This window comes from Neoarius graeffei, chromosome 23, assembly GCF_027579695.1.
Source record: "Neoarius graeffei isolate fNeoGra1 chromosome 23, fNeoGra1.pri, whole genome shotgun sequence".
NCBI lineage: Eukaryota > Metazoa > Chordata > Actinopteri > Siluriformes > Ariidae > Neoarius > Neoarius graeffei.
The window spans coordinates 41,925,673-41,941,861 of NC_083591.1; the positions used below are offsets into that span (position 1 = coordinate 41,925,673).

Here is a 16,189-nt window from a genome sequence, read left to right on the forward strand (position 1 = left end):
TTATATGAGAATCTTACCAGTACTGTTTATACAGTACAGCCATATGATGAATTATTGTCAGCTTTGATAATGTTTAAAAATGACGATGGAAAAAATGAAAATGATTTTTGGTTAATTAGCTTCATCTCACACTGAAACTCCGAGAATGCAATTGTTATTTGAAATAAAATTATTCCAAGAAAACAAACAAGTGTTGCCAGGCAAAACAAACCTCGCCCGGTAGGACTTATGATGAACATCTCATTCATCTCATTATCTCTAGCCGCTTTATCCTTCTACAGGGTCGCAGGCAAGCTGGAGCCTATCCCAGCTGACTACGGGCGAAAGGCGGGGTACACCCTGGACAAGTCGCCAGGTCATCACAGGGCTGACACATAGACACAGACAACCATTCACACTCACATTCACACCTACGGTCAATTTAGAGTCACCAGTTAACCTAACCTGCATGTCTTTGGACTGTGGGGGAAACCGGAGCACCCAGAGGAAACCCACGCGGACACGGGGAGAACATGCAAACTCCACACAGAAAGGCCCTCGCCGGCCCCGGGGCTCGAACCCGGACCTTCTTGCTGTGAGGCGACAGCGCTAACCACTACACCACTGTGCCGCCCCTATGATGAACATGAAGGAAGATATCATGAAAAAAAAGAGGTACCCTATGGGTACATGTGGCTACTGCTTATAAATAAAATTCTGATACCATGTCCATACAGTAAATATTGCACATATATTTACTCTATGAGGCAGTAGCCACATACATGAAGCATAATCCAAAAATGAGCAAATTAAAAATCACAGAAGTAAAATATACCAAGTGTCTGTACTTTATATTATTCGACCCTTACCTCTTACAGTTTTCAAAACTGAAACCTCCGAACCGAGGCTGACATACACACACTGTCGCCATAACCCAAACTCTTATTTCCCAGAAATGGCCCGGTGCTAGAGCTCAGTGGAACGCACTTTCCCTCTGTAATAAACATAAACGTCTGAAAGCCATTTCTTTTGTCTAGTCCATTTATTTCGAATGGTAAACCAAACTGTATACACTCACCGGCCATTTTTATCGGAACACATGTATGCGCATGCACAGTGTGCGATTGTTACACTCTTACATTCTTACAGCACGTTGACGTAGTGGCTAGCGTCTCTATATGAGGCAGTAGCCACAACAAAAACAACTTTGACCTTTTTGGTGACTTTGACCGGATGACCCTCAAAATGTTGTAGGTTCTATTTGAGACCAATGCCCATCTATTCTGAAAGTTGCATGAAGATTGATCCGGCCGTTCTCCTGTAATATCGTTAACAAAAAAAAAAAAAAGAAAGGAAGAAACAAACAAAAAACACTGAAAATAATACCTCGCCCCCTGGTGGACTCCATCCTGGATGAGGCAATAACACTTTTATTATTATTATTGTAGACCTAGAGCTTATCCTGGGTACACTGGGTGCAAGACATAAATGCATCCTGAATGGAACAAACCAAAAAAGGTGGGTTTTCTTTTAATAACCTTAGTTTTCCCATCTTTACCAAGGGTGCCAATAATTCTAGACCTGACTAGGATGTTATGTGCTCATACAAGGATAGTGGTGTCTTACTAGGGTAAAGGTATCTTGGATAATACAGACAAAATTTCGATTAAAAATACATAGGACAAATATATTTATTCATAAATGACTTTAAAAGCAACCAACATTAAGCCAATGTGCATTACAGCATTAAATTACAAAACAATTAATGAACAAAATGAATTTAACCAGAATGCATTCCCACATCAAAAGAGGCATGCCTTACATCAGTGGATCTGCTGTTTCAGAGTCTTAGGAGCAGTCAGAGTAATCTTTTAATCAAGATTCAAGAACAGTAAGGAAGGTCAACAGAAGATTTGAAGTGTGTAGAAATGTTATATCGATGAAGATCATTCGTAATGTCAGTGACGGTCCATTAAGTACCTTAAATATGAATAATAGGACCTTGTACCCAATTCAAGAAGGAACTGATAGACAATATTTTGGCTCAAAAATGAATAGTAACGTAAGAAATATAATCTATACAGCAACTATTCACCGCTTCTGCACGTCAGCTTTCATTACGGCATTAAATCATCAGGTTACAGTTAATTAAGCTTATTAACTTATCTTAATAAGAGGCTTAATTATAAACATTCACTCAATTTCTATTCTGCTTATCCACTGCAGATCGGGGGTGAGCTTGAAGCAATTCCCAGCTGCCAATGGACAAGAATCTATTGCGGGTCTAACACAGACAGACAGACAGACAGACAGTTCTCTATTCATACTAACATTCACACCTTTGGGCAATTTAGAGTAGAAAGCTGACCTCATCTACATGTCTTTGGACTCATCACTGCACCACCGTACCGCCTAATCATAAGCAATAAATTATTACCTCCGCCAAGTTTGTTGGAGGAGGTTGTTTTCGCCTCCGTTTGTTTGTTTCTTTGTTCGTTCCCAACGTAACTCAAAAAGTAGTGAACAGATTTTGATGAAATTTTGAGGAAAGGCGAGCCATGGGCCAAAAACAATTGATTAGATTTTGATGTGGATCCAGGATTTTTTTTTTGTTGTTGTTGTTTGTTCCCAACGTAACTCAAAAAGTAGTGAATGGATTTGGATGAAATTTGGTGGACAGCTTTAGTATTATCCTAGGTTCAAGTGATTTGATTTTGATGTTGATATGTGGTTTGGTGGAGGTATACGCTCTACCGAGTGCCCTTGTAGATAAATCACACTTACATAGGATTTATTTAGTAATTTTGTCAAATTTTTTAACATTTCATTTTCTTTCTTGGCTGGCATGGTGGTGTCGTGGTTAACACGGTTGTTTCACACCATGAAGGTCCTGGGTTTGAATCTCATGGCTGACTGGGGCCTTTCTGTATAGAGTTTGCATGTTCTCCTTATGAGATGCAGTCTCTAAATTGCCCATAGATGTGAATGGTTGTTCATCTCTGTGTAAGCCTTGTGGTCGGTTGGCTGGCAACCTGCCCACGGTGTACCCCGCCTCTTGCCCAAAGTCAGATGGGATTGGTTCCAGCTTTCCCCATGACCCTGTTGGATAAGCAATAAAGATAATGGATGGAAGGATTTTCTTTCTTTTATATTTACTGGATATCATATTGTAACTGGATATGTACCAGAGATTGGGGGGGGGGGGGCAACTGCAGGTGTAAGAGAAGAGAAGGGGTTTAACACTGTGGTTTAAAATGTTTTAAAGTCATACTAATTTGTAATTTTCTAAGTGCAATTTCCAATACAGCCATATTGCAATACTGAAATGGCTAGTTCCTTTGTTTCAGGCTTCTGCTTACCTTTTTATAGTCTGGAAATAAACCCCAAAATATTGAGTTGATGCTGGACTTCAGTCTTGTTCCATAATCTAGGTTCACTGTGTATCTCTCTCTGTATATACGTATAATGTTCTGCCTGATGGCAGTTTCTAGGGAACATTACAGTAGTGGTTTCCCATTGCCTTCTACTAGATTATTATAGAGGTTTTCTCCTCTCAACCATTCTCACCTATGGACAATTTAGAGTAGCCAGTTAACCTAACCGCATGTCTTTGGACTGCGGGGGAAACTGGAACACTCAGAGGAAACACACATAGACACGGGGAGAACATGCAAACTCCATACAGAAAGGCCCCCATCGGCCGCTAGGCTTGAACCCAGAACCTTCTTGCTGTGAGGCAACAGTGCTAACCACGACACAACAGTGCCGCCCTTCACTGCTTATACGATGATCAAAATGCCTAATTTGGCTCATTTATCCAACAAAAACACACTTTTCTGTCGGATACTAGCTAATCCGAGAACAGTACCAGCAGAGGTCAGGCTTTGTATAATGCGCTTATAGTTTAAGACCTGCTACAGTTTTATCAAGGATGTAAACACAGTCAGCAATATAAAGTCACTGCGAGGGGAAAAAAAAAAAAACACCACCTAGGAATTTTTCTCTGTTGGTCACATGACTTGTCCAAATGACTAAAATGTTTGTCAATCATGGAAAGTACGTACCTGATTGAAGTTAGTGTCTCTAGTGATCAGACTGTTCATTATTACATTACAAAATGGGGACATAGCAACATAAACATTGGTCGTTTAAGCTGTTCTTTAATAGGCAACCCAAAACACGTGGGGTAGGGTCAGACTCTGGAGCCAATGGGACGACAAGGATATCTACGGACATGACCTCTCCGTTTGGCTACTTTCTTGACATAAAGGAAACACGCATACGGTTATCTCAGAAACTTCTGCGATTTGATCCAAATCATCTTTGTGCCTGCTTGTGTGCTAATTTTTAGATCAAGGCTTGAAGAAAAACCTAAAATCCATCACAGATAAGGTGAAAGAAATATCGCTCTGCTTCTAATTTAGGATCAGCTAACCCACTACAGGCCAGTGAGAGTTTTTTTGTTTGTTTGTTTGTTTGTTTTTAAGTTATTAAAACTGTCCCAGAACCAGTTGGAAAGGCAGGAGAAGTGGCTTGATGCTCTCATGCTGCTGCTTCACACCTCTGACTGAAGAGCACTTCCACAACTTTGGGGTCAGCCAGAGTGGAAAGGTCACCCAGGTCCTTCTCATTGCGGGCGATCTGCCTCAGGACACGCCGCATGATCTTCCCTGGAGAGGGAGAATTTACACCACAGCTCTTGAATTTGATTGGTCAGAAGGTGATGATCATTTTTCTTATAACAGCAGCTTTGAGAGGGGTTCCAGATTCAAGGCAAGTCCCTGGTTTATATTAATGCTTTCATTCTAATACTTGATCATATTCATATGGTATGGCGGACTCTCCACATTAACAGCTTTTTAAAAGCATGTGTAATTTTGGAATCTCCAGTGTCGGACGTAAAGCTATTCCGATAGAGGCTTTGCACCATCCTGTGACCCCCATAGCAACGGTAACTATGCCGCCATGACAGGAGGATGCTTGTAGTGCTTCATTCAGATGAGTTAGTTGTTACTGATTAGTATGGGAAGGTTTTGCTGCATTTTTGGACATGCAAATCATTCTGAATACAAGAAAGACATCAGATTTTTTTAATTTACCAAAAGTAATTCATCATCGGGGGGGAACAACAACTTGTCGTTGGCAGCGGCTGTACATCGCAAGCGATGATGACTGCTTCATTAGGATGTGCAGAAACACAGATGGGCTATGAGGCCTGCACCAGGGTGACCGAGTCGTCCGCAGCGGTGGCATGAATGGCCTAGCGCCTTGCACAGTCAGGTAAGACAAGCAATGTCGTGCCCCCATCCTGTTTTCTCTCTGGACCTCCAGACCTGATGCCAAGTGGTGTACAAAAGTGCCCCAGACCTGACAGGTATGGAAGTTTCCCTGCAGTGACAACTAACTTGCAGAGTGATGCCATCCACTGGCCATTTGAGTGGCTCTTCTGCATGCCATCTCGTGGTGTGCCATTGACCCTATTGGGTTCATCTGCCACATTGCACCGAAAAGCGCCCTGCTGCCATTGGTGATATGCTATTTAACCCATAGCTGGAACCCAGGCAAGTGCTACCACTCTGGGTCAGAGCGGACCTGGGAGTAGGTGATTAAGGGGTAACTCCACTTTCCCCAATACTCAATTCCTCCCGGACCTGAGATTCACCATCGGTTGCAGTTTAAAAAGTCATACCCAGGATTATGGGAGAAAAAAATTATACAGAGATTTCTAAACATAGAAGGTAAAAATGGCTCACAAACATACAAAGTGCAGCAAGGTGCTCATTCTTATGCAGTGAAGTGAACATGAGCGTAAGAGACAAAGTGCAGCAAGGTGCTCAAGCTCAAGTTCGCGTCACTGGATGAGAATGAGCACCTCGCTGCAGTTCTGAAATTTTATTTTGTTTTTTAATTCTTTCCTTCGTGGAAATTAAGTGAGCATATCATAGGGTTTTGGACCTCTCCGTTCGGCACACTCCTGCTGAATGTTTGTGAGCCATTTTTCCCTTTTATGTTTAGAAATTTCTCTAGTTTTTCCTCCTGATGATGAATCACTTTTGGTAAATTAAAAAATCTGATGTCTTTTTGTTTCATTCAAAACGAATTGCACATCCAAAAAAACGCAGCAAAACCTTCCCATACTGATCAATAACATTTAACTCATCTGAATGAAGCACTACAAGCTGCCTCCTGTCATGGCGGCGTAGTTACTGTTGCTATGGGGGTCACATGAGGGTGCAAAGCCTCTATTGCTGGGTTTCACGTGACGTCACATCCGCCCCATTAGTTATTCAAAACTTTAGCTGGTGGTCTACCAAAGCTCAGTTGACAAAGGTGCATTGATCGCATGAAAAATGCCTTATGCTTGTGTTGTTTTGGGTTGTTTAAATCGATCAAACCGTGAAACTGATAAAAGTTTCTTCAGGGTTCCCTGTGAACTAATAAAAAAGGGTGAAGGAACACAGGATTTCACAAAAAGACGTCAAGAAAGGTGGCTTTCGAACCTCTCACTGAAATCGAAGGGAGCCGAGTCGAAGCATGCTCGAGTTTGCAGTGATCACTTGGTGAAAGGTTTGTATATCCATCTCGGCTATGTCCTTAGTGTTTTCCAAGTACTTTTCTTGCTATGTGTTGTTATTTTACGGTCCTTTTTTTTTAATCACAAAGCGCTAAAGTCCCCAACTGTTTCTTTGTTTACTCCTCACTCCTCACAAAGTCCATATGCATGAAGGTCGCGACAAAATTCTTCCCCAGCCATTCAGTTACAATGCGCCGTGATCACTTCTCCATCTTGTTTAACTAAGATCCAGGTCTTTAAAGGGGTTTCTGATGATCTTTGTGAATGATTTACTTGAGCGATAACAGTGAAGACAAGTGAGAATCAAGGGAACTGTTTGTTTACACTTCAACTTGCAGCACTTCGTTGTAAAGACGCGAACGAAAAGCTTAAAAAAAAACCCAAACATACATACACTGGCAAAACAATACAGGATTCATTCGGCAACGACTTGATACTGAGGTCCTTTACCCAGCCACATACAAAAAAAAAGTTGTAAGCCTCCGTACTCTTCCACGCTTTCATTTGTTTTGCGGTGTAGAAGGACGTCTGCAACACCAGATAGTTCGAGACGTCGGGGAACTCGACTGAAGGGTAGTTTTCGAGATCGTATGACAAATCCTTCTTTCCCAGACTGTAGGGGTCGATTCCATTGCACCTAGCAATCTTCTGAATATATCTAAAGCGAGCAGTGGCTTCTAGATTATGAGCGTACTCTGATAAGTTATCGCTAGTTGTTCGCACTACTGCAGCCGTTTAGACCACCAGCTATTTCACTTCCGGTAAAACCGCTAAGAAAAGTCACGTGACTGAAACCCAGCAATAGGGGTTTGTGGTCGTTCAGGAACACAAGACAAAACTTCAGGAGAAAGAGAGGCTGGTGATCACATAAGTGATAACTGGCACCAACTTTTTCATGAACATTCCACAACATTAAATGCAACTATAAAAGGGATACAAGCACAAGATGTTATTTAATAAATAAAACCTTTAGTTTTGGCCAACGACTTGTTAACATGCCAGTTCAATGATGCGATCAGGCTGAATGGGATAGCCACTGATAAGCAGTGAACAGAACAAGACAATTAAGAATCTAGTTTCTGATCTATCAAAGAGAAAAGAAGGAAGAAGATTAGCTGATCAAACCTGAGCGAGTTTTGGGGAGGCCTGGGGCATTCTGGATGAAATCTGGGGTGGCTATTGGGCCAATCTTCTCTCTCACTGTCAAGCAAAAAAAAAAAAAAGTTTCATTTTGTAGCAATAAAATCAGAAGAGCTATAAATCACACACCAGTGCGCTAGGCAACTTCTGACCTTTGCTCTTGAGCTCCTCCTTGAGTTTGTGGTTGAATTCGTGGCTGTCTTTAATTATGACGAAGCAGTAGAGACACTCGCCCTTCACAGTGTGAGGACAGCTGACCACGGCCGCTTCAGCCACAGCCGGGTGTTCCGATAACGCCGCCTCCACCTCGGCTGTGCTCAGCAAGTGACCTGGACGAAGGCAGATTTGTAGATTCATATGTCCCAGTTATTCAAAATTGGTTATATTTATGGTTATGCTGTTGAGTTTGTTCCTAACATTTATGAATTATTAGACTGACAGATGACCACACAGTATAGTAGGGTCCAACAATATGAGCCTATTGCTAAAGCTGCTGTTTTATAGGTTTTCTCAAACCAAGATAGATATTTACTCATTCAATGCTTATTCATCATGAATGCATTACAACCCCAAATCAGAACAAGTTGGGACGGTATGTTGAAATTGAAATTAAAACCAAAAACAATGATTCGTATATAATCTTTGACCTGTATTGCACTCAAAACAATATATCAGCACGTTATTTGATGTTTTACCTCATGATTTATTTGTATTTTTTCAAATAAACAATTTTGATTCTTGCAACACATTTCAAAAAAAGTTGGGACCGTAAAGCGTTTACAGCTTTGTAATGTGTGCAGAATGTGGTTTTGCGTCGTCTTGTTGAAATATCCCTGGAAAAGATGTCATCTTGAAGGCAGCATATGTTTCTCCAAAATCTCACTGGACTTTTCTGCATTAATGCTCCATCACAGAAGTGTAAGTTTCCTTTGCCAAGGGCACTGACACAACCCAATACCATGACAGATCCTGGCTTTTGGACTTGTTGCTGGGAACAGTCTGGATGGTCCTTTTTGTCTTTGGTCCAGAGCACACAGCAACAGCCCTGCTAACGCTGTCATCGTTGTTCGCAAATACAACCCCGATTCCAAAAAAGTTGGGACAAAGTACAAATTGTAAATAAAAACGGAATGCAATGATGTGGAAGTTTCAAAATTCCATATTTTATTCAGAATAGAACATAGATGACATATCAAATGTTTAAACTGAGGAAATGTATCATTTAAAGAGAAAAATTAGGTGATTTTAAATTTCATGACAACAACACATCTCAAAAAAGTTGGGACAAGGCCATGTTTACCACTGTGAGACATCCCCTTTTCTCTTTACAACAGTCTGTAAACGTCTGGGGACTGAGGAGACAAGTTGCTCAAGTTTAGGGATAGGAATGTTAACCCATTCTTGTCTAATGTAGGATTCTAGTTGCTCAACTGTCTTAGGTCTTTTTTGTCGTATCTTCCGTTTTATGATGCGCCAAATGTTTTCTATTGGTGAAAGATCTGGACTGCAGGCTGGCCAGTTCAGTACCCGGACCCTTCTTCTACGCAGCCATGATGCTGTAATTGATGCAGTATGTGGTTTGGCATTGTCATGTTGGAAAATGAAAGGTCTTCCCTGAAAGAGACGTCGTCTGGATGGGAGCATATGTTGCTCTAGAACCTGGATATACCTTTCAGCATTGATGGTGTCTTTCCAGATGTGTAAGCTGCCCATGCCACACGCACTAATGCAACCCCATACCATCAGAGATGCAGGCTTCTGAACTGAGCGCTGATGACAACTTGGGTCGTCCTTCTCCTCTTTAGTCCGAATGACACGGCGTCCCTGATTTCCATAAAGAACTTCAAATTTTGATTCGTCTGACCACAGAACAGTTTTCCACTTTGCCACAGTCCATTTTAAATGAGCCTTGGCCCAGAGAAGATGTCTGCGCTTCTGGATCATATTTAGATACGGCTTCTTCTTTGAACTATAGAGTTTTAGCTGGCAACGGCGGATGGCACGGTGAATTGTGTTCACAGATAATGTTCTCTGGAAATATTCCTGAGCCCATTTTGTGATTTCCAATACAGAAGCATGCCTGTATGTGATGCAGTGCCGTCTAAGGGCCCGAAGATCACGGGCACCCAGTATGGTTTTCCGGCCTTGACCCTTACGCACAGAGATTCTTCCAGATTCTCTGAATCTTTTGATGATATTATGCACTGTAGATGATGATATGTTCAAACTCTTTGCAATTTTACACTGTCGAACTCCTTTCTGATATTGCTCCACTATTTGTCGGTGCAGAGTTAGGGGGATTGGTGATCCTCTTCTCATCTTTACTTCTGAGAGCTGCTGCCACGCCAAGATGCTCTTTTTATACCCAGTCATGTTAATGACCTATTGCCAATTGACCTAATGAGTTGCAATTTGGTCCTCCAGCTGTTCCTTTTTTGTACCTTTAACTTTTCCAGCCTCTTATTGCCCCTGTCCCAACTTTTTTGAGATGTGTTGCTGTCATGAAATTTCAAATGAGCCAATATTTGGCATGAAATTTCAAAATGTCTCACTTTCGACATTTGATATGTTCTCTGTTCGATTGTGAATACAATATCAGTTTTTGAGATTTGTAAATTATTGCATTCCGTTTTTATTTACAATTTGTACTTTGTCCCAACTTTTTTGGAATCGGGGTTGTATAATAAATAATGGAATAATCCCAGCATATATACTGTACTCGAGTTGAGGGGGGATGGGGGGGGATGCCATCCCCCCTGGAATAAAAAAATGGTCAAAATCATCCCCCCTCTAAAACGGGCATCCCCCCTCCCTTCCCTTGAGTAATTTTATCAATAAATGTGGACATCACTTCTATTTAACATTGGAATTAGAAATGCCATTCCACGTAGCTTTGCTGAAACTGAGCATACAGTAAGCTCCGCGAGAGAGGGTGCGCGCAAGCGAAGCGTTTGAGGAGGTGACATTCAGTTGGGGTTCCGTTATTTTTTATTTCATTCGGCGTCAGTGACAGCAGCGGATTGCAGCATCATAGCCAAGCAGAGTGGACAGCAAGACCTCAGCAAGTTCGGATTTAAGATCGTAAGAAAAAACATTTTAGGAGGTAAGTCAAGAGTTACTGGTACGAATATCAGTCACACTTTCTGTGAGCCCACTATCATGCTGTAAAGTTACCGATATGTAGCCTAATTTGTGGGTGGCGGATAACAACACAGCTATCATAATGAATGTTAGTTTGGAGTCTAGCCAGCTATCGATAGCTTACTCAGGTTCATGTTAGCTTTGATTTCTTGTATAAGGCCATTAATTTAATCAGCCTGGACGTTCGTTTGTTATTCTTCAGGCAACAAAAAGTGTTATTCAAGACAGGAAGGCTAAAATAAACGACACTAGCAGTTTTGAAGGCTTCATTGCCTCATCAGAGAGCCGGTCACAACATGTAAGGCAGAGCAGGATTGGTGTAGGACTCGACAAAGTGTCTGCTAAAATGCAGCTTTCTTTTTCTTCGTCATAGGCTCTTCTTCTGTCTCCTCAATGGGCCTTTTCCCCTTTCCAAAGATGCCTGCTTTTAACTCATTTTGCTAGCTTGTATCCAGTATGTATCAAAGTATCCAAGGCAGCTCCTTGGTAACCGTCAACGTTAAGGTGTCACGTGACCTAGATAACAGCGGGAATCAACGTTACAGAAAGAATCCAGTCATTTTTCAAAGCTCAAATCCTCATTCAGATAATAAATAAATCAGAAATAAGATTATAATTATCTCATCTCATTATCTCTAGCCGCTTTATCCTGTTCTACAGGGTCGCAGGCAAGCTGGAGCCTATCCCAGCTGACTACGGGTGAAAGGTGGGGTACACCCTGGACAAGTCGCCAGGTCATCACAGGGCTGACACATAGACACAGTCAACCATTCACACCTACGGTCAATTTAGAGTCACCAGTTAACCTAACCTGCATGTCTTTGGACTGTGGGGGAAACCGGAGCACCCGGAGGAAACCCACGCAGACACGGGGAGAACATGCAAACTCCGCACAGAAAGGCCCTCGCCGGCCACGGGGCTCGAACCCGGACCTTCTTGCTGTGAGGCGACAGCGCTAACCACTACACCACCGTGCCGCCCAATGTTCAGCTTTGAATAAAAATTCTATTGACTTGATATGAAAAGATCCAGTTGTTCATTTACATTGCCTGCTGAGGTTTTAATAAATTATTTACCGAACGATTTAAAAGGAGCCTACCATGACGATGAAGTTACACTTCAAATTTGTCATCTGCATTTCACCCTAATATGGAGAATGTAGTAGGTATGTCAGCCAGGAGACTGACTAAATATGACACATGACATCTACACTGTGCATGTTTTACAGTAAAATGCCAGTGTATTATGTTTTTTACAACAATAAAAAGGGTACACAGTGTGTACTACACACTTTATCAGCACAAAATACTGTATGTCTGGTAAATGAACAAGGTCCACAGACCTACATTGTGTGCAAACCCTCCTAAAAGCAAACCGGTTTCCCACCGACGGACCGACCGATGGGTCGACACGCGACTAAAAATTTCACCATCCCCCCTGGTTTGATTTTACAACTCGACCACTGCATATATACATGATCATTTAAACCTCTAACCCTCACCTGAGACATTGAGCATGTCATCTATTCTGCCAGTGATCCAGTAGTAGCCATCTTTGTCCCTCCTGCATCCTGAAATTAAAGAACAAAGCACAGACCATGTCAGCACAACACTGACACCGCTGTACTGCAGCACGGCGCCAAAGAAATACAACACCACAAGGTCATACAGCAGTATGGTCTACTCAAGGAATTTTAGTGGTGAAGTTGCATTTTAAAAAAACGTATTTAATATGAAGAAGTTTTGACATGTAAGCAATATTGTTTATTATTATTCATCTAATTGGTTAGAAGGTGTCGACACTTCTAACTCCAACAGAGGTACAAAAGTCTTTCAGCACAACTCTGGATTATGGTCACAATAATCGAAAAAAAAAATACTCATCTCGACATAGGAAGGGGTTTATTATGATTGCTTAGGGACTGGAAGCTGGAATTTCTGTTGCTGTGCATGTTAAGGATCAGTTGTTGATCCCTGAAACGTGGACTGAAAATCAGATTCTTTGGTGTCTTTGGATATTTGGAGTTAAGGCATAACAAACCTTGAATTGTGGGCACCTTCATAGATAACTTCAGTCACTTCTGATCATATCACAAATTCAACCGACTGCCAATAATTGCACTGCCAAACCGGGGGATTATGTCTCTTGCTCTGCTAGACAATGTGTTTTGCTGACTAAGTGCGGAATCCATTCCAAAAAAACTTAGTCAAATTATTAAAAGTCCATTTGATATCGCATATTACTGTTTTCATATGTAATTGACTAATCAAGCTACAAAGTCTTTAACCGAAAAAAAGACCAATTTACAATAAAGAATAAGTGTTCTTAGGAGTTGGACAGATGGATCGGGGCGGCGTCAGCAGTCATGCGGACGCTAAACTGGTCTGTTGTGGTAAAGAGATAGGATGGGCCCGCCCATCCTAAGCGTGACGCAACACGAGGGCCTGTTGCGAGCTTAGTCTGGCAAGGCAAGCTATCTCCAGCTCTTCCAAGCTCCCGAAAAATCGAGAGCCAATCAACTTTGAGCATCTCCAACGGCCCTGGGTAGAGGTGTGTTCAAGACAGTGACGTAGTAGAACTGCGACCGGAAGCCATAGATTGTTTACAGAATCATGCTGTATTGAAAGCATTCAACGGGAAGTTCTCATTGAAAACGGAGCAAAGAGCAGCCCTGGAGGTATTTATTGAAAGGAAGGACGTTTTCGCCTTGCTCCCGACCGGCTTCGGTAAGAGTTTAATCTATCAGTTAGCCCCGCTGGTAGCCAAATCAATGGGGCTCAGCAAGAATCCTATCGTCGTGTCACATACGTCAGAGGAAAGAGTGATGTGATTGGTTTAAGCTTCGTCACAGCCTTTTCTGGCTTCGACCAGTAGCAAACTGAGGCATTTCAGGGAGGCGGGTCAACCACGCACTTTGGGAAACGGTTGGGCTTAATATCTTTGCCAGACCAATGCTCGCAGAGCTTTGAAGTCGCTAGTAAAGAGAGAGCTGAGCCAAAAGGCAAAGCTCTCAATTTACTGGTCCATCTATGTTCCCACTCTCACCTATGGTCACGAGCTGTGGGTAGTGACCGAAAGAATGAGATCGCGGATACAAGCAGTTGAAATGAGTTTTCTCTGCAGGGTGGCTGGGCTCTCCCTTAGAGACAGGGTGAGAAGCTTGGTCATTCGGGAGAGACTCGGAGTAGAACCACTGCTCCTCCACATCGAAAGGAGTCAGTTGAGGTGGTTTGGGCACCTTGTTAGGATGCCCCCTGGACACCTCCCAAGGGAGGTTCTCTGGGCATGCCCCACCGGGAGGAGACCCCGGGACAGACCCCGGACACGCTGGAGAGATTACATCTCTCGGCTGGCCTGGGAACACCTCGGTATTCCCCCGGAAGAGCTGGTGGAGGTGGCCGGGGAGAGGGAAGTCTGGGCTGCTCTGCTTAGGCTGCTACACCCATGGCCCAGACCCGGATAAGTGGCAGAAAATGGATGGATGGAAGGGTGTTCTTGGATCTTATGGTAAAGAACTTAGAGTTGTGCTAAGAGACTTTAGAATTTGTGCTAAAAGACTTTTTGTCCTAAATAACCGTAAACCCTGCTCATGTACGTTTTTACGCCACAGGAAAGTCTTTAGGATCGACAGCATTGTAGTTTCTCAGTAAAAGAAAGTGAGGGAATGGCTGTTGGTATAACTGAAAACAGGAACTTGATTCACAGACATTTCCAAAACATTAAATGTAACTATTTGACAGTTATTCCACGAAATCGAGTCGTACATGAGCTGATAGTGGACGAGGTGCATAGCACCGAGTTGGCTATAAGCCATGTACGACAAGATTGAGTTGAATAATTGTTTTATTCTATCCACATTCACTGGATTTTGAGAAACAGAACATTTTTGTTTTTAGCAAATTCGATAAAGATAAACTTTATACAAAATGACCAACAAAATCATTTCTGCTTAGGTGGACTCCTTTAAAAACCTATCATTGGCTGCACAAATTGACACTAGTGTTTTTGTTTTGTTGTAGAAAGTGCCATCTTGCTGTCGTGCTGAGGTATAGAATCGCTTTAGACATTTACTTAATTCTTCCTTGGACATTTCAGTGATGTAATTTTCAAACTTCTTTGAGCTTTTGAACAAGTCTAAAAAGAAATTCAACAAATTTTAATGCTCACAGATGAAGAATGTAAACAAACCGGTGAAATGACCATAGCAATTTGTGAAAAATACTAGCCTAGTAAACTAGACCCACCCGCCTAGCGGCCAAAAATATTTTTGCCTGTGAGTGGGTCTAGCCTCGCACCATATCAACAAAACACCCCGGGCGTCAAATCTTGCCCGCCAATCACAACGCAAGGTTTTTGTTTGGATTCTTTGGGCGGGCTTTTGCAGGAGTGACGACAAAGCTGCGCGACGCTGGAGAAAGCACAGCAGGAAAGATGGCTACCGCTAGTGAACAGCACGTGTTTGACTCCGCTTTGGAATCAGTTTTAGAAGAATTAGACTTGGAGTTTTCGTTGAAACATGAGCAGGAAGAGGCTCTCCGCTCATTCCTTTTCAAGAAGGACGTTTTCGCTGTTTTGCCGACCGGCTATGGCAAAAGTCTGATCTACCAGCTGGCTCCGCTCGTAGCCAAAAGGATGGGGCTAGTTTGTGCAGTACGAAGAATTAATAAACAGCTTTGAAACATTACTTTTTGATTGTTTCTTATTTTCCCGTTATTTTAAATTTAAGGGAAATTATTTCACCAAACACCACTAAATAAAAACTCTCAAAAACAGTTTAAGCAAACCCTTGAAAAACACTTGAAAAAAATAAGAGTGTATGTTAAGTATGTGGTACAGACTCCAAACTTGTGGTCATTATCTCCAAACTTCTTAATATCTAGAACCTGTTTATTAATTAATACGCATTTTGAAAAATTATTTATTTCAAGGCCTCCCCCACTGCTTTCTGTCGCTCTGACTACGTCACAGTCACTGTTGCGCTGACAGTGGGTTGTTCCACCCCCACCCTTCAGAAATGTCTACGAGCGAGGCCAGACTAAATATTCACATTTAGTCTGGCTTGCCAGGCTAGTAATGCAATAATAATTCTTGAAAAATAAAATAAAATAAAGCTACGTTCTTAGGATCAAATACTTTCATTCCACATTTTGTTTTTCTCTACTCACGGTATATGAACTGATAGCCTAGTAGCAGAGTAGCCAATCAGAGCGTGCGATTGCTCATATCCAGTGAATGTGGATTGAATAAAAATGGATAGAAAGGAACAATGTGTCATTCATCAATAACGTAAAGAATTGTTTAATAATAAAAGATAATAATTATTGGTAAACTGCTCTGGCATACAAAGAATAAAAC

General features: G+C 42.0%; 1 protein-coding gene across 2 annotated transcripts in view; it reads right to left on the bottom strand.

The window, feature by feature from the left end:
• Positions 1–1,654: 1,654 nt before the first annotated feature.
• Positions 1,655–16,189, bottom strand: part of acss2l (acyl-CoA synthetase short chain family member 2 like) — a 146,160-nt gene continuing 131,625 nt past the window's right edge. For both annotated transcript variants that reach the window (XM_060906200.1, XM_060906199.1), the window contains 4 exons: positions 12,336–12,404; positions 7,846–8,022; positions 7,679–7,753; positions 1,655–4,649 (listed from right to left, as the gene is read on the bottom strand). In XM_060906200.1, the coding sequence (XP_060762183.1) occupies positions 4,522–4,649; positions 7,679–7,753; positions 7,846–8,022; positions 12,336–12,404 (449 nt within the window). In that variant the 3' untranslated portion in view covers positions 1,655–4,521. The remainder of the gene's footprint in view (positions 4,650–7,678; positions 7,754–7,845; positions 8,023–12,335; positions 12,405–16,189) is intronic.